Source organism: Phoxinus phoxinus (assembly GCF_949152265.1).
Source record: "Phoxinus phoxinus genome assembly, chromosome: 19".
In the NCBI taxonomy this organism is placed as follows: domain Eukaryota; kingdom Metazoa; phylum Chordata; class Actinopteri; order Cypriniformes; family Leuciscidae; genus Phoxinus; species Phoxinus phoxinus.
In genome coordinates this window covers 17,677,730-17,696,386 of record NC_136894.1, presented here as the reverse complement: position 1 = coordinate 17,696,386, position 18,657 = coordinate 17,677,730, and the positions used below count along the sequence as shown (strand labels likewise).

The window sequence follows — 18,657 nt, the reverse complement described above, 5'->3', positions numbered from 1 at the left end:
GAACAGATTTAGCAAACTTCCTTGAACAAAGATTTAAATTTATTGACTGCCCAAACAAAATTCCTAATTCATGAACCCACTGTAAAGCACTGACAACACGTGAGGCCGTACAAGCATGCTGTGTAATGAGATTTACACAATGGGCACCACAGTAGATGTATGGGGCAAGAGGTTGTTCCTTTTTAATGATGGCCTTTAATGATTTAATGATGTGCTCCAGAATACCTGCCAGCCATATTTGCTGCACCAGCCTGCCCTTGTAATCAAATGGGCAAACTTAAACAAACCAACACATCTTTCACAACCTTTGCAAGATTCTCTCCTGTCGTGGAGCCATTTAAATTTGTTGTACCACTGTGTCTGAAATGAAAGGGTACGGTCTGACAGTGTCTGCTTTATGATAAATTTGGGATCAGGGTGGTTTGGTTTTGCTGAGAAATGTTGGTCAGAGTCTGCAGATTCTTCCCTGTTCATCAAATCAGTTCTCTCTTCTCTTCGGTTCTCACATGGTTCCTCACTTTTTCCCTCATCTCCCTCTCTGTCTTCCACTCTTTTCTTCCCTTCCTCGCACATGACTGACACTTCCTCACAAACATCCTAAAAAACGATATAAACAGTATAGGGGGCAGGGATAACTCATTTATTGACTCATTTGCCATTTCCACAGTTAAACACAACTTCACAAGTTGTTCATTTAAATGTATATTTAGCAACCCATAAATAGCCTAAAACAGTACTTAACACTATTGGAACACACGAGAGGGGGTTCAGCGAAAAATCGGCAGCTGGCAGCAGGAAGTAGCTGCCACTGGCAGCTGACAGTACCTGCCAATAAAACCCATAGACAGTATATAAACTGGACACAGCGACCCCATAGGTTTCAACGGAGAAAAATGAAGTCAATTAGAAGCACTCACTTCCTGATGGCTGGGCGAACTGCGCAGGCTCAAACTGAGCTTGACGACGTAGATGTGACGTGAGCAACGTGTAGGTCTTCTAGTAGCTGTGCCGAGAGAAATCTGAATCATTCCCTTCCGAATCTCGCAGAGACGGAGAGTGTGAGTATTAGCTGTCCATGAGCTAGCAGCAGGAGCACCTTTATCACTCTCTATGGGCTTCTCCCTTAACTTTATGTCTCCACGTCCCCCCGATTGCTTGCGAGCTTCTCCGCCGGTCTGTACGGTAATTTCTCGACTTGTGCGACAGAGTCGCGTGGTTATGACGCAATCGTTAGTAGGGCTGTAACGATTAATCGCGATTAATCGAAATCCAAAATAAAAGTTTGTGTTTACATAATATATGTGTGTGTATTGTGTATAATTATTTTGTATATATAAATACACACACATGCATGTATATATTTAAGAAATATTTGCATTTATATACTGCATATATATTTTTATATGATTTATATTATATATAAATATAACTATTTTATATATAAATAACACATTTTTATTAAATATATACATGCATGTGTGTGTATTTATATAAACAAAATAATTATACACAATACACACACATATATTATGTAAACACAAACTTTTATTTTGGATTTCGATTAATCGCGATTAATCGTTACAGCCCTAATCGTTAGCCTATTTTTACAAAAACTGCTTCTACGGTGCCATAACGTAAGATACAAGGTAATGGAGCCTTTTATACATTTTCGTGTTTCTTTAGAAATAAACAATGGACAAATTGAGTCTTTAAACGCCTCAGATGTAAAGTTATTAGTCAAAGTGACGCCAAAATGAATGGGAGTCAATGGAATGCTAACAGCAGGTGGGGGTCCGCTAGCCAATGGCGGCACCCGGGGATGCTTCAGTTTCCGGGGGATAGATTACCCCCTTGATAAAACCTGATGTCAGCTGCTGCTACCGGAAGTCGGAGGTGGATGCCACTTTTAGCCAGGCAAATAAGTTATCAATATAAAATGTTAGTACGTATTTAAATAAAATACTTATATTAATAATTATTTGATATTATTTGATAAAAAACAGGTTTATCAAATATAAATCAAGTAATGAAGATCATAGACATAAAACAAAAAACAAACATTAAGCTACACTTGAAATTATGAATTTGTACGTGTATAAATGAATGAGTGTACATGTTTGTTAAACAATGAAATATATACAGAAAGAAATGAGTATGTAATATTGTATATTTATTTAATAGGCTACATAAACATTCATTAGCCTAAACTTAAATAACGATAACAGGCAAATGCACAATTCCTTTCAGGATAAATCTCTCAATGTGTCCAAATAGGCCCTATATCTTAATTACATTATAAATATTGTAGCTAATGTAGCCTATTTAAAGGTTTTTCATTTTTTAAAAAATCAATTGAAGTGTTCGATCCAGTTGTTTTGCACACACGCGAAGGACCTCTGCTGGCCAAATGAGTGTACCGAAAACACAAGCGGCCATGAACTCCGAGCTTTGTGAATTAACGTTAACTGATATTTTAAATGACAGTCTGCAAAATGCCCTTTAGTACCCTGACCGTTTTGGCAACGTTAGCATTTGGTTCCCAGAACGTTTCCAGGAAGGATATTAGGTTCTCTGTTGGTTAGTCAGGAAAGTCGTCTTTTCGGAAATGTATACGGAATAGAATCAATTAATCTGCTTATACAGACCTATTTTGATTGGTAAGTGTCAAGACATTTTGTCTTTGACTCTATAAATTACAGGGTTATCATAACCTAAAAATCATTTAGTGGTATTATATATATATATATATATATATATATATATATATATATATATATATATATATATATATATATATATATATATATATAGTTTTCCTATACTAAAATGGATTGTGTCATTAAGTTTTATTCAAATACTCTTAAAATCTGGCTAAATGAGACAGTGTTGTGATGTCGGAACCTTTACTCTCTCATTCATGTTTCCGGCCGACTGAAATAAACTCAGGATCGATTTCCTCTTGTACGTTGCACGCGCGTACGCTGGCTAAACTAAACAACAATTGAATAAACCAGGTATTTTGGATTTAATAAATCACAATGGAAACGATTTTAGAGCAACAGCGTCGATACCATGAGGAGAAAGAGAGACTTATGGACGCAAAAACGAAGGAGATGCTGACGAAAAAAAACACGGTAACAGTTAATCTTACTGATCTGTGAATGAGTTTAAATTATGCTAATAACGTTACATGAAACGTAGCCTGATTTTACTTCTGTACCGTTTTATTTTCTAACAATACTACCATGGCATTTTGAAGTACCTTCAAATGTTTCAACATTTACAAACAGAACTTGAACTTCACTATAAAATATAGTATTTCCAATTGGAAACATACCATCAATGTACCATGGTGCTGTCACCCCATGTAACTTAAGCAAGAAAAAAAAAGGAACATTGTTTTCCTTATATGATTCCTTGAAACTATGTTATTTGTGCCATTTTCACAAGCATTATATAATTATTATAAGTTCTAATATCTGATTGGTTGTAGTCACTGCTGCATGCGGTATTATTTATGTGATAAATGTTCCTTTTTCTGTTCAACAGCTGAGAGACCAGATCAACTCTGATCATCGAGTGAGAGCTATGCTGGATGTAAGATTCATCTGTTTTTTTGTGCCACTACATTCTTTGGTTTACTACAAATAATTCTCAATGTCACACACAGTCATGGAAACATTTTAAATGTTACCCGATTTGTTTGTCTTATTTAATACATGCAGAGGTACATGGAAGTGAGCGCAAACCTCAGAGACTTGTATGAAGACAAAGATGGGTAAAACATTCTCGAAGACATTTGAATCTGTTCAGAAATATATCTGCCTTATTTTCTTCGATCACATGGCTGTGTTGTGTGTCTGTTCTTCAGAATGAGGAAGGATGAGCTAAATGCAATATCAGGTCCAAATGAGTTTGCTGAATTCTACAACCGACTCAAACAGATCAAGGAATTCCACAGAAAACACCCTAATGAGGTAGACCTGAAGTTGCTGTCTTTCACTCTCACCCTGTTCTGAATTGCATGATTTCGTTAAATATACACTCTACATGTTTTTGTCAATTCCAGATCTGTGTGCCCATGTCAGTGGAGTTTGAAGAGCTCATGAAAGCCAAAGACAACCCTAGTGAGGAGGCACAAAGTAAGTCTTGAGTACTGTAAGTGGTGTTTGCTAAGGCAATCATCACTAATGTGATTGCATATTATAGAACATTATAATACTACAGTGATTAGGAATTAACCCTAAATATTATTAAATTATTATGCCTTTTTTTTCAAACAGTCTTGATTTAGTTTGTAGAATCTAATCATTAAAAGAGAAGCCCCACACCACAGTTGCAACAATAACCACACAAAGGAATTAGAAAGATGGAATCACTTTCAGAACTTTTTTGTTGTTGTTGATAAATGATAAAAACATTGACAGCCAATTAAAATCCATCCGACATTAAAGAGCTTGAGCATTTAAAGCGGAAGATGACATAACTGCAGCGCACGCTTACAATAAACAGAAAATTATATCCTTTGGTGTGGACGCTAATGTAGTTAAAGTAACCGTTCTTGGTGTAAACAAGTCTTAACAGTCTTCTTACTGACCACAGATCTGGTGGAGTTCACTGATGAAGAAGGTTATGGGCGTTACCTGGATCTCCATGACTGCTACTTAAAGTACACTAATCTTAAAGGAGTAGAGGTACTGTTTGATTTACTGGCTTATTTGAATTGCCTACCTTCAAATAATTTAATAAAATATTCTAATGCCTTTTGTCTATTGATCTTTTCTAGAAACTGGAGTATGTCACTTATCTGTCAACATTCGATCAGCTCTTTGACATCTCTAAAGATAGGAAGAATGCTGAATATAAGAAGTAGGTGAAAGCTGGTCATTTTAAACACCATAAACGGGATTAACAACTGATCAAGATAAAAATCAAGTTAAGAGATGATCAAAATATTTCAGAATGAAACACTGCACTGATTAAATATCAGTGTTTTTCATGAGGTAGCATTTTCAAGCTGATTTTAGGCAGTCAGTTCTCTAGTTATTTTATCATTTAATGAGTTAAGTGATTTTATGTGTTTATTTATTGATTTTTGTGTGTATACATATGGGGTGGGGAGTTACATAATATTTTTATTTATTTTATACTACTAATAAAAAAAATATATATAGCCTATATGTTTTAGTTACATTCATGGGTTTTTGGGGTTATATTAATGTATTTTTAGTTTTCCATAAGTGCCACCTACTCTCAGAGTGAATTTGTATTTTCATCAGTCGATTTGCAATTTTTGTTCTGACCACACACACACACATATATATATATATATATATATATATATATATATATATATATATATATATATATATATTTTTATTATTATTATTATTATTATTTTTTTTTTTTGAATAGTGGCCAAAAGTGATTTCCAGATAAATATAAATATCTAACCAAGTTTAGTTTTTTGTTTCTCCCTCATAGTTAAAGTATTAAAAACATTTTCCCCGTATTTTTGTAGTTTAGTATAGTTTTAGTGTCATTAAAAACAAATATCCCCTTCAGACATCACTTTTCAACCCTACTGTATATAAAAAATACTATATATATATATATATATATATATATATATATATATATATATATATATATATATATATATATATATATATATATATAATCGTTTATAAGTCTGAAATGTGAGGTTTATCATTTTATAAAACTTGTTTTTGTAAAAAACATGTATTTGTTTAAATCTTATAATTTTGCAGCTTAGGATGTTACCGTAGACTTTAGTGCCGTTTCAAAAGCAGTGAGATGTCTCTGCTCTTGCAGGTATCTGGAGATGTTGTTGGAGTACCTGCAGGAATACACGGATCGTGTCAAGCCTCTCCTTGATCAGAATGACCTCTATGGAAAGATCTTGGTCGAGTTTGAGAAGAAGTGGGAGAATGGAATGTTCCCAGGCTGGCCGGTGGGTTTAAGTGACAACAGTAATGAGCTCTACAGATCTTATTGCATGCGTTTCAGCAGTGTCTGGATGTTTTCCAAACATAAGTGACCATTTATTGAAGTTAATATTCATCACTGCTGAAATAATAACATTTGATGTTCCATTGTAAGTTTTCAAAGAAGTATTGCAGGATAGTGAGATGCCTATCATCTACAACAATACTTTCTGAATAGACTTTATTTTTCTGCTTTGTTGTTGTGGAGGTGTATAAAGCTATGGTTATACCACAACTGTATCACTACTGGCATGTGGCATATTATTATATATCGTCATACCATATACTGCCCTAATCCTGGGGTAAATTACCAGTTTATACAGCGGCAGGTGCCTCATTATGAATTTAAGGAAAGTAGTTCTGCTGTCCTCTAATAAATGAGTTTATGGGGAACTAATTGGGATGTTTTTCTGTTAATGTGTATGTTGCAGAAAGAAACGAGTAGTGCTCTGACCCACGCAGGAGCCCATCTGGATCTTTCTGCTTTCTCTTCCTGGGAGGTCAGTTTCTCTAGTCTTGTCTGTTACAAACGTCACATTATTTTTTACTTCGTTTCCCTCCTGTTGTCTCACACACATAATAATTATATTGAAAGATCAGAACTTTTGTTTCATTCCTGTAGGAGCTGGCGTCTCTGGGTCTGGACAGATTGAAGTCTGCTCTCATGGCTTTAGGCCTCAAATGTGGAGGGTGAGTAGAGAGACAAATCTGCTCACGTAGCACTCTTTAATTCTAGTTTCACTTTTAACTGGATTTAAATAAAAGGTTCATAGGACTGACATTTCATGATTCTTGAGTCTGAATGTAATGCCTGGTAGAGTGTGTGATTTATTAATTTTTTCTATTTACTTTGTAGTACACTAGAAGAGAGGGCACAGCGTCTGTTCAGCACTAAGGGCAAATCTCTGGAGTCATTAGACCCCTCACTATTTGCCAAAAATCCAAAAGCCAAGGGACCAAAGAAGTAAGCCCATCCCTGTTTAGGAAACAAGGGACTTATTTACAAAATATTTATGTTTTTTTTACTTTGATCCAGCCCTGCTTTGTAAATATTATTTGCCTGTTAAATGTAACTTTGATTTTTATTTTTATTTTTCTGCAGAGACTCGGAGCGCAACAAGGAAATTGGTTTTCTTGAAGCCCAGATTTATGAATATGTGGAGATCTTGGGGGTAAATAAGTCTGCCGCCTTAATAGTTTTGTTTAGTCTCCTGCAAAAGAACAAATGGATTGCTTAAAAATGCATGTTAAAATATACAGTATATTATCTATATATAAATATACATGCATATATATTTACAGGGCCTAAAACTATCTTTTTGCCACACCTGCCAATGGTCGGTGACTAGGGGTGTCACGATTCTCCAAATCTTTATTTTTTTTTAAAGCACAGGTTGCTATGCCATTTTTAGACCAGACTTTTATGCATAATATCTGACCTTTGTTCGCAATGTATCACACTACATTGTCAAATTTAAAGGAACCGTATGTAAGATTGTGGCCAAAACTGGTACTGCAATCACTTTCAAATTACTGTAGAGCGATGTAAATCTATGCGTCGCGCAGCGCCACGTCTTTAAAATTCGAACACATTATTCTGAGTGTACACACACCGGCGTCTATCCACAGAGCACCATTTACATAGTTTTTTATTAAATTGACATTTTTTTGTCTCAAATCGTCGTTATGCCTTCACCCTGTGCAGCAGTATACATTTAGTTTTACATTAATTTACAGAAATCAGCTGGTTGAATAAAAATTGCTGATGTTATTGGATTTTCAGGTGATATTCTCAATTCATTCAGTTAACGGATGCTCTGAGATAAAGTGAATTCAGACTGCAGACTTAGGGCTGCCACTTTTTATTCGATATTCGAATATGCATTCGAACATGACGTGAAATATCCGTAATCGAACTTCAAATAAACTATCCGGTTTTTATACATAGGCTGATATTTGATATCCGTTCGAATTTGATTTTTCTCAAAAGTGACAGCCCTACTGCAGACTAAGCAACGTATTTAATTGTACAGTAGCCTACAATCATAACATAGTAGGCTACAGACATGATCTTAATTCCATAATGTCCTTAAACATAACAATATTGCAGGCCATAAACTGAGAAAGTGCACATCTGGTGTGCGATACCTCGAGTTGTTATAGACGCGGTGCTTCTCGTCCGGTGTGCGGCCCCCTTTAGAGGAGGTTGACTCCCTTACCGGTGACTTAAGAAAATTTACATGCCATAAATGTTTTTTTTATGTTGAATATGTCTGTTCAAGTGTAAGAAGGTGTGAAAGAGGGCTCAGTTCACTATTTCTACACTGTCTGAGACGTGTATTTTTAGGCGCCCGCTTAGCATAAACAGCGCGCAGAACACTCACTGCCATAGGAAAACGATTGAAAAAAGGCACCTCTCACTGCATCAGGTGTGATTAGAATTCATAAAAATGTTATTGCCAATTGGTGACACCGTATCATATATTCTGCAACACTGATTTTTTACTATAATTTATGCCAGCTCCAGACTAACTTTTTTACTATGAGCACTGTAGCCTATACCACGATATAGTGTCTGTGTGTATTAAACTGCAAAAAGAATATTTAAATATTAACCCTGCATGTTCTGCTTGTCTCTGTGTGAATGAATGGCGCAGACGCGCGGTTTCATTTAACACACACACACACTGAAGAACGAGTGACGCTCACACTGTTTTCAGTTTCTGCTGCCTCACGATATGATGACATGATGAAATTCATCTCCAGAGCCACTCGGAGTCACTTCATGAGCATTTTACCGTTTTGAGAAAAACTATCGTCATATCATACACACACAGAAACTCAAGGGTCTTCACGGCAACCCGTCAAAATAAAAGTTCGGTTTAAATTGACAGAAATAATGATATTAGTCTACTGTACAATAGATTTAGCTACATCTCCATGTATTAAAAATACTACTACTAATAATATTAGTGTGCATAGAAGGTTGCTTATTTTTAAGCAATATTTGCGTTGTACAGCATGTAGCCTTGAATGCTTATATGTATTATTTACTTATGATTACTGTCATAAATAATAAAGTAATTGAATGGGGTTTTTTTTCAAATAGTTAAACTAACGTTAGACTAACGTTAGCCAGCTTAGAGTATCATGATTCAGTTCGCTAGTTCGCCAATTTCAATTAACGGAGCCAAGCAATGTCCAGGCCAGGGTTTTTATTAATCGAGCAACAGAAAAATAATTGTTATATTAATCGTTAGATTAGTCGACTAATCGATAAAATAATCGCCCGACTACCGGTAATCGTTTTATTAATAATCGTTTACCCCAGCCCTACTATTGTATCAAGTAGTATAAATAAGCGACTTCATTAAAACAATATTTGAACTCCAACCTTAGATCTATGGGTTATTTCACAGATTCTCGAACCAGCAAATCACAAAGGGCATTCTGGGTTGAGTGAGCGGAGCGGAATCTTCAGAAAAGCGCTCTCCGAAATATTAGCAATCCGCTCATGCTCTTTTATATATAATATACATGCTAGTGTTCTGCTCTGGTTACCGCTTAGTTTTGGTAAGGTGACATCTGATATGGACGTTGCTGTGAATTCTCTGCAGTGATAACTCGAAACTCATGTATTTTGTTGTAGGAACAAAGGCAGCTGACCCATGAGAATGTTCAGAGGAAGCAGGCGCGCACAGGAGAGGAGCGAGACGAGGAGGATGAAGAGCAGCCCAGTGAAAGTGAGAGTGAAGATGAAGATAATGAGATCATATACAACCCCAAAAACCTGCCACTCGGCTGGGATGGAAAGGTATGCTTGGTTTTGTTGTAGTGGTTTGACTAAAGGAAATTAGTTAATTCAAATTCAAATGAGATATTTTGAGATGATTCATTGATTTCAGTCCATCCAAAATGTAGTGTAGTGATCATTAAGGCTGGGCATTAACCTTGCCTTTTGTCTGCTCTCTTCAGCCGATTCCATACTGGCTGTACAAGCTGCACGGTCTGAACATCAATTACAACTGTGAGATCTGTGGGAATTACACGTACAGAGGACCCAAAGCCTTCCAAAGACACTTTGCAGTAAGTTTCAAAGACAAATTGCTCTATACCAGTGGATATATTTATTGAGCAGGATCTCATTAGGTGTTCAAGCACGAAGTGCTGAAAACCTATTGTAATTGTACCGATTTTTATTATTATTATTCTCCTGTAAAACGCATCGTGCAGCCCAAACCGTAAGTCCTAGAGACTTGAAACTTTGCCAATGGGTAGTACAAAAATCGAGGAGAGGTTATCAAAATATGAGCCCGATTGGCCCATAGGTGGCGCTATAGCAGCAAATACGCGAAACTGGTCATATCTCCTAGACCGTATGTCCCAGCCTCAAGTGTCTTATATCATTGGAAAGCTGGACTCTTGAAGAACAAAACGTATATCTCCGATTTTATTTCCGGTAGGGAAATTTTTCCGCCATTTTGAATTTTGTCAAAAACCTACTTTTGCGAACTAGTCCCTGGTTTTTCACCCGATCGGAACCAAACCAGTGCAGAAATGTTCTTTGGAGTCTGAAGATGAATAATGATCGAAAAAAAAATGAATTTTTAAATCGGAGTCGCTAGGGGGCGCCAAATGAACGTTGTGGGAGGAGCCTATTTAACTAAAATGGCTATAACTCGATAAGTAAAGGAGATTTCTTCACCAAACTTGGTACACATGTGTAGGACGTCAATTTGAGGTCACGGTAAAAAAAACGCGTCGATTGGCCACATGGTGGCGCTATAAAACCGAAAAAACATATAAACAGCTGGCCATTTGTCCGATTGACTTGAAAATTGGTATGCAGTGTTTTGGCCCAAGGCCACATGTATGTGTAAAAGGATATTGTCGTATCTCAAAAAACATGGCCGCCATCGGCCAATTAAGTTTAGCACAAGGTTATCGATGGCCAATCGGAACGAAACTCAGTGGGCATGTTCAACTCATGGCCCTAGAGGTCTGTAAGAATTTTGAAAGAAATCGGCCACTAGTTGGCGCTAACGAGTTTTACGCCCTCTGTAATCACGTGGTGTTACAAATATCGTCACAATATGCATATCATTTGATAGATCTCCTCATGCTGAACAACTTTGCCTCAAGAACCACTGCTGTCAATCAAACCGTTTATTAAATATTCACGAATATGTAAAAAACCTACTTTTGCGAACTAGTCCCTGGTTTTTCGCCCAATCAGAACCAAACAAGTCTAGGAAAATTCTCTGGACTCTCTAGATCAATAATTATTGAAAAAAAGTTGAACTTTTTTATTTGGGTGGCTGTAACAGGGTCATTTTAAAAAATGGGCGTGGCAAATTACACTCAAAAGCCTATAAATCCTAAACAAAAACTCAAAACTTCACAGAAATTGGTAGGCATATGTGTCATAACATGCTGAAGAAGCACGCCGAGTTTCATGGAGATCGGACCATATGTGGCGCTGTAACTGTTAAAAAGCTTTGAAAACCATGTATTCCCTATGGTGACTTGCCTGTATTGGCTGTAAATGGTATTTTCCATCTCTGTAATCACGTGGTGTTAAAAACATCCCCATAATATGCATATATTTTGATAGATCTCCTCATACTGAACAACTTTGCCTCAAGAACCACTACTGTCAATAAAATTGTTCATTAAATATTTGCTATTATGTTAAAAAGCTACTTTTGCAAACTAGTCATATTGACATAAGTGGTTTAATACTGCCCCCTTCTGGTCACTTGGTCATACTACTCGCTAATATTGTTCTATAATTCATATTTAGACTTTATAAAATCACTATTTTAACATTTACAATCACATTTTGACAAAATTCATCTATTGACAATTGTATCACACTGAGAAATGGGAATTGTAAAAGTGAAAGTGAAACGGAGGCCGCCATTTAGGCCACGCCCCCCGCAGTACAAATTCACTCATAACTTGAAAACGGAAAGTCGTTGCGCGCTCAAATTTTGATGGTAAGGTCCTCTCCAGCCTCTTAATCGAAATCTATTGTCGCGGAGCTCAGGAACGCCCCCCCGCGAATGTCGAATTCGCGAGACCTCCGAATTTGAACGGCTGTAACTCCCGAACCGATTTGGCCCGGGCATTCCCGAGATATAAGCCAAAAAAGGATAAGCCTTTTTCACACTTCCGGGTTTTGTGTTTCCGCTGCTCACCAACGCCGGGTAAACTTACTTCCGGTGACAACAACAATGACCGAGACCAAGAATAAGTGTTGCTGTAGCGTCAAGGAAAACCACATTTGGGATTCTGTTGTGCCACTCATCTTGTCAGGAAGCATCAAATCTGGCATAATTGCTGTTTTATGATTAATTACCAGGGACCAATGTTTCTTGAGGAGTAAATGTATACAATATATGTATAAATATAATAAAGGATAATATAATAAATATGAGATATTTACACTTAGATTAATTTTTACAATAGTAGTGATACTTTAAATATTTAATGGTAACATAATTAAATAAATTGTTTTTATTTTTTTACTTTGTACTGTAACATTTGATCAAATGTATATTGTCATTGTTTATACTAAGTTTCCTGAAAATAATTTGACAGACACAATGAAATAGTTGACAACAAAATGCTTGTTTTAATAATAATTCATTAAAAACAAATGTCAACTCAGTTCTGTTGTTCATTTTTATTCACACAATATAAATACATATAGAATTAGTAAATGTGTATGCATATAATCACATATATTAGACAAGATCAATTTAAAAAGATAAGCATGTATTCACCATTATGTACATAAATGTGGGTATATATACAATTATAAGAATAAATCCAAAGGTCAGAAAATGAACAGAAACTGTCCTGTTCATAACACTGAAAGATACACATTCATATAAACATTCAGCTCTGGCGGAAATCCGTTTACCCGGCGTGACGTAGTTTCCGGTTGCGTGTGAAAAAGGCGAATTGCATTTGAACGGGAATAACTCCCGGCCCCAATCACCCACCAACACCGGGATGGTCTCATTACACAGGGCCCCTCGAGCACTATCTAAGCTCCGATTTTCAGATTTTTTCGCCTTCTCGTTCCCGAAATATAAGTGAAAAACCAAATTTCCATTCATTCATTCACTTCAACTGTAAGATCGGAGGCTGCAACAACACTGTTGTCCACTAGAGAGAGCAGCAGGATTATATTTGTAATCTTTTTATCAGCTTTCAGCATTGACTAACAAACAAATGCTTAAAGCTATATCTTTGTTATTTTGATGGACGTGTAATGTGTGTAAGCATGCATAATGGAGTTAACATGGAAAAACGGGTTTGGTTTAGTGCAAAACACTGGTAAAAATCAAGACTTGTAAAAGTACATGTTAAAAGACTATTAATAAGTAGAATGTCCAGCAGAGGGCAGTAGAAGACCACTTATTGGCTCACTTTCATTTTACATGTATATATTTAGACACTAAAAAATCCCTTACATAACGATTACTATTATAACACAATCATATTTTGTCAGAGTTTATCACTTCATTTGTTCTGATGCTTCACATTATTGCTAGCAACATGGTAAATCATGGTAAATAACGCTAGAAACATGGTAAATCACAGTAAATAGGGTAAATCATGCTAGAATGTGGTGTATCATGGTTAATCATCCTGTAACATGGTAAATCAAGGTAAACAAAGATAAATCATGGTAAACTATGGTAAATCACGCTAGAATCATATTAAATCAAACTAAAATGTATTCAATTGTTGTAAATCATGCTAGAACAAGGTAAATCATGGTGAATCATACTAGAACATAGTAAATCATTATAAATCATCCTAGAACATGGTAAATCATGGTAAACTTTGATAAATCATGGTAAACTATGGTAAATCATGCTAAATGTATGGTAAATTGTAAATCATGGTAAATGGACTTTTCTATCTATTATGTCAGTGGTTAAAAGCTTGCTAAATACAACTTAATGTCTTAAATGCTTTAATGTGCTCAAAGGCCTTAAAGGCTTGAACACCGATAAATGCTGCTTGCAGCTTTAATTTTAGTTAGTTATTTCAATGACTACATGACTACTACGTAAAGTCGTAAATTAACAAATAATGTAACTCTTCTTTTACAATATGAGGGAGAGAATGTGCTATTATAATTTGATATGAGAATGCAGACAATAATATGTAGTAATTGTAGTAGTTATAATATGTGTGAGACTAAGTTAAGAGATTAAGAAATCTGTTTTCTCCATTTCAGGAGTGGCGTCACGCACATGGCATGCGCTGTTTGGGTATTCCTAATACAGCCCACTTTGCCAACGTCACCCAGATTGAGGATGCAGTATCCCGTGAGTACACTAATTCTTAAAAGATCTGTTCTTAATGGATTGTACAATGTTGTAGTGTTAATAATGAAGGAAAGACTACTCTTTTATGAAGTACACATTTTAATGAAGGAAAAATATGATGGTGATAGGGTTGACGTAAGGAACTAAACATATCTTTAAGCTTAACAACATCTATACAAAAAAAAAAACATTTAGACAAACTACTTGAACTGAGAAAAATGCCCATAATAATATTGGTGTCAGTATTTTGTTAAATCATTATTTGTGCATGTTAATAAACAACACAAATGGTATTGTTTTGGAAAATTACCCTAATGTTATCCGTCCTTGTACTTTTGTTCTGAAAGTCTGGTCAAAGCTGAAGTCACAGAAAGCATTGGAGCGATGGCAGCCAGACACTGAGGTGAGTTGTTCTGAAGTACTTTCAGATGTTATGATTAATAGAGCCACGTTTACTGTACAGTTCTGCTCATTCATCAGGTTTTAAGCTACATTCTGCTTTTGCAGTGTGATTTATAAATTAATATAATATTTATATATTAATTATAAAAAAAAATGTGGAGGTTGAAAGATCAGTGAAGTTTTCAAATGACTGCAGTTTTGTATAATTTAATGATAATATAATTTAATGATTTGTTTATTTATTGCCTTGCAGGAGGAATATGAAGACTCCAGCGGAAATGTGGTCAACAAGAAGACGTACGAGGATCTGAAACGACAGGGGCTGCTGTAGGGCCCTATTTCAACACAAAAAAAAGATCTCTGAACATACAAAATGCTATGTAAATATTGAAACACAAATGTTTCTCTATGTAATGGCGAGTGTAGTCTTATTGTCTTTTCCAGTTTGTTAGAAATGTGATTTTTGTCTTTTTAAAAAAAAAAATAAGTTTGTACATTTGTATAACTTTTTGATTATTCACAATTTTCTCATTTGGTGTCTTAAACATGAGATACTTTTCATTAATCAATAAATTTGAGTATGTTCTGTAAAAAATCATGACTTTATTAAGACTCAAATAGTAAGGTGGCTTCACTCCATTTTTATTCAGTAGGCATCTATCAATATATTAAAGAATTTATATCCCTTAATTTTTTTCCCCTGCATTTGTATGTTGCATCAATCCCCCATAATAACAAAGCAAGAGTCAGATATTACATAGACAAGTATTTAGACACTTGGTATTTAGACATTTATCTAAGGCGCATCTAATTTTTCTGAATCATCTTTTAGATGAACAAAATACTTCCTAAAATGCAAATTTACATAATGTTCCAAAGATCATTTCACCCCATCAAAGGTCCTGTATGTGTAATGATCTGTATCAAAGAACAACGGTATCTTGTCAAATCCCTGCCCAAAAGATTCTATAAATGTACAAACCCCTTCTGCATCTAAGGGCATTTTCTTTTTGCCAGTATTGTTTGATGTCTTGATTGTAGAATGAGATTTTCACTTCTTTATTTTCACAGCCTAAGAATAGCTTAGAAATTTTACAATCATTATTAGATTTATCCAATAATTTTTACTGTTAATACAGAGCATAAAGCATGTTACTGTCAGTGACAAGTTTTGTTTTAACATTAGAAAATAGAAGACCCCATAACATCTTACTGTTAATAAATGTATATGGTAATATGTTCTGACTTATACAGCTCAGTTTTCACATATATCAGTACAATATGTAAACTTTCTATAATCTACATACAAAATATAAGCTACATTAACTCAGTTTTGCTGATAATTAACGAAAAAACCCAGGATAGAGAGGTTGAATGAATGTGGTTGGGACTCGTGTTAGACATGCTGTAGAAGGACAGAGTTTAGTCTATTTGTTATGATGCCAGAATGAGAAACTGGAGGAAGAGCAATACAAACAACAGGAATGATCGTTAAATCCAAATACACACTCTTCAATTCCCTTCCTGATGGTCCTCTCATGACACTATCACTCACTCAACCTCCCAGTAACAGTGCCTGTACACAACACCTGAAAACATCTGTCTGGGTGATCGGGATACTGCTGGAGTGTGCAAGTGAAAGTCACCACTCTGTTCTCTTCAGATAGACAGAGGTTTTTGTGAACTGTTTGGATTCAGAGTGAATTGATGGGATTCTGATGGAGAAAAACATTGGAATCAGCAGTTATAACATTTTATTTATTTTTATAGATTCATTGGCTTGATCTACCAGTGCTCTGGCATGATATTCACTTGATATGTCAACATTATTCTAATATGGAGTCTTTGAAAGTGGGAGTCTGGAATGTTCCATTTCTAGTTAAACATTCTTTAAAATTACAGGCAAACCCCAAATTATGTGTTGTGTTGCTGAACTGTGAAAGCTCTTTGCCTATAGTTTATGGAAAAAATAGCTTTTTTTCATTCTATTTGGATATGCATTTAATTATTTTACATAAACGCACATACAAGCATATTCACATATAGGCCTGTAATCCACACACAAGCACAGAAACATGTAGATATACAGGCAGAATAGACAGACATTGTCTGTTGCATTTTCAGAAAGTTACCGGATGTCTATCATGCTGTATTAAAGTGAATTAATTATTGGCCACCACAATTTTTATTTGGCCACATGATTGTTAAACTCTAGTGCAAAGGACACAAGTGTGTAATTGTTACGGATGCAGCTTATCTGTATTACTCAAAACTAATTTCCCTCAGAGGGACAAATGAAGTATTATCAATTACACTTACAATAATACTACTAGTACATTTATATTAGTATACTACATAAGTATTGGCCTACTTAAAAACATATGAACTTTACTTAAGTGTACTTAATAAAATTAACTTGTAGTATACTTATTTTTTATAAGGGCAGACAACATTCCTGGCAGCATTTATATCTGCAGAATGACTTGTTTTCACTTGGCATGTTGTTCGGAACACCTTGGAAGTCTGTTAGTGTGTGATCCTCAGTCGTTTAATAATTTTTTTTCTTTAAGCTTTTAGGAAATCTGCAAGTGTATGATACTTTGTTTTAAAATAAAAGTCGTGTAATTTATTTCAGACTTTACTTAGAGGAAATAGATGTGAGCGTCCATTTAAAAGCTGCTCCAGCTCAGTGTTTCCTCTCTTCAGATCATCAATCTCCTGCTGCAGTCTTTTCCTGATCTCAGTTCAGTAAAGATCCTCTCACTGTGCAGAGCACGGTTATAGGACACACATCCCATTTCCAATCACACAGTCTGTGAGCCACAGTGGGATTCGGTGATACTGAAAGAGCTCCAGCACTGGAGGAGACTCCAAATTGAGTTTGACAATACGATTCCAAATAGGACTTGATGGCTTTGTGTTTTCTTCCAGTACAGGTGTGACACCCCACATCTTCTGATCCTCCTGATCCCAGCAGTCTGTAATACAGCTCATACATATGTCACTCTGTCCACAAGGAATGGCCACTGGATCCTTCACTAGACTAGACAACTGTAACAGAACTGCTCCACTGAAACACTGGCTTTAGCCATTTCACTGCACGTACACCAATAGGACATCTAGGACAATTAATCTATGCATACAATACTTTATAAAAGCTAAAAAATATATATATCAAGGTTCAAGCTGACATATTACTTAATTTGGGTTTGCATGATCTTAGAAAACATACAACAACTCCACAACAGATTAATTTCTGTTTCTTTTTTTCTGTTTCTGTTTGAGAGACGTACAAAACAGGTGTGTCTGCAAACTCATATGTCCACCAGGTGTCAGTATCATCCAGAAACCGAGAGATAATAAGAAGTTGCTGTGAGTCAGATAAAGAAGTTCAAAACACTTTATCTATTTTCTAAATGCATGTTATTGAATTTAACCAGTTTGTCAATTGTCAGTTTCCCACTAGCAGGACATCTCCTAAAAATCTCCTACAGTAGAAACTGCTTGTGAGTAAAAACAATTTTAAAATCACTGTAAATCTAAATAAGTCATGTAAATGTTGTGCAAAATCATTGATAATGAAAAGCGTAAACCCTGAAGAATATTAAATGATTGTGTCCTCTGGAATTCTGGATTGGATTTATTTATAATTAATTTCATTATTTTAATATGTTGCTATTCCGACTTCCTAATAAAAAAGTATGAAAATGAGCGGCTTTGTCAATACATATGTTTTTTGTTACATTTTTTTTTATATACTGTATGTTCTGAACAAAATATGATTGCTTTCTCTTTAAAAAACTTGACGTCAGTGCTAAGATGGTAAAGTTTGCTCACTGGCCCAGCAGAGCTCAGTATTATCATACAGAGAAGTGATGGAGATGTTAATAATGCAT

The 18,657-nt window shown here is 35.4% G+C and overlaps 1 protein-coding gene across 1 annotated transcript; it reads left to right on the top strand.

The window, feature by feature from the left end:
• Positions 1-2,877: 2,877 nt before the first annotated feature.
• On the top strand, positions 2,878-16,672 carry sf3a3 (splicing factor 3a, subunit 3). Its single transcript, XM_079590167.1, has 17 exons — positions 2,878-3,134; positions 3,550-3,597; positions 3,726-3,778; positions 3,872-3,977; positions 4,070-4,142; positions 4,603-4,694; positions 4,787-4,869; positions 5,836-5,974; positions 6,440-6,508; positions 6,631-6,698; positions 6,865-6,972; positions 7,111-7,180; positions 9,658-9,822; positions 9,984-10,094; positions 14,269-14,359; positions 14,707-14,762; positions 15,015-16,672. The coding sequence occupies exons 1-17, from the start codon at positions 3,039-3,041 to the stop codon at positions 15,090-15,092; spliced, it is 1,506 nt and encodes a 501-aa protein (XP_079446293.1). The 5' UTR covers positions 2,878-3,038; the 3' UTR covers positions 15,093-16,672.
• Positions 16,673-18,657: the final 1,985 nt, after the last annotated feature.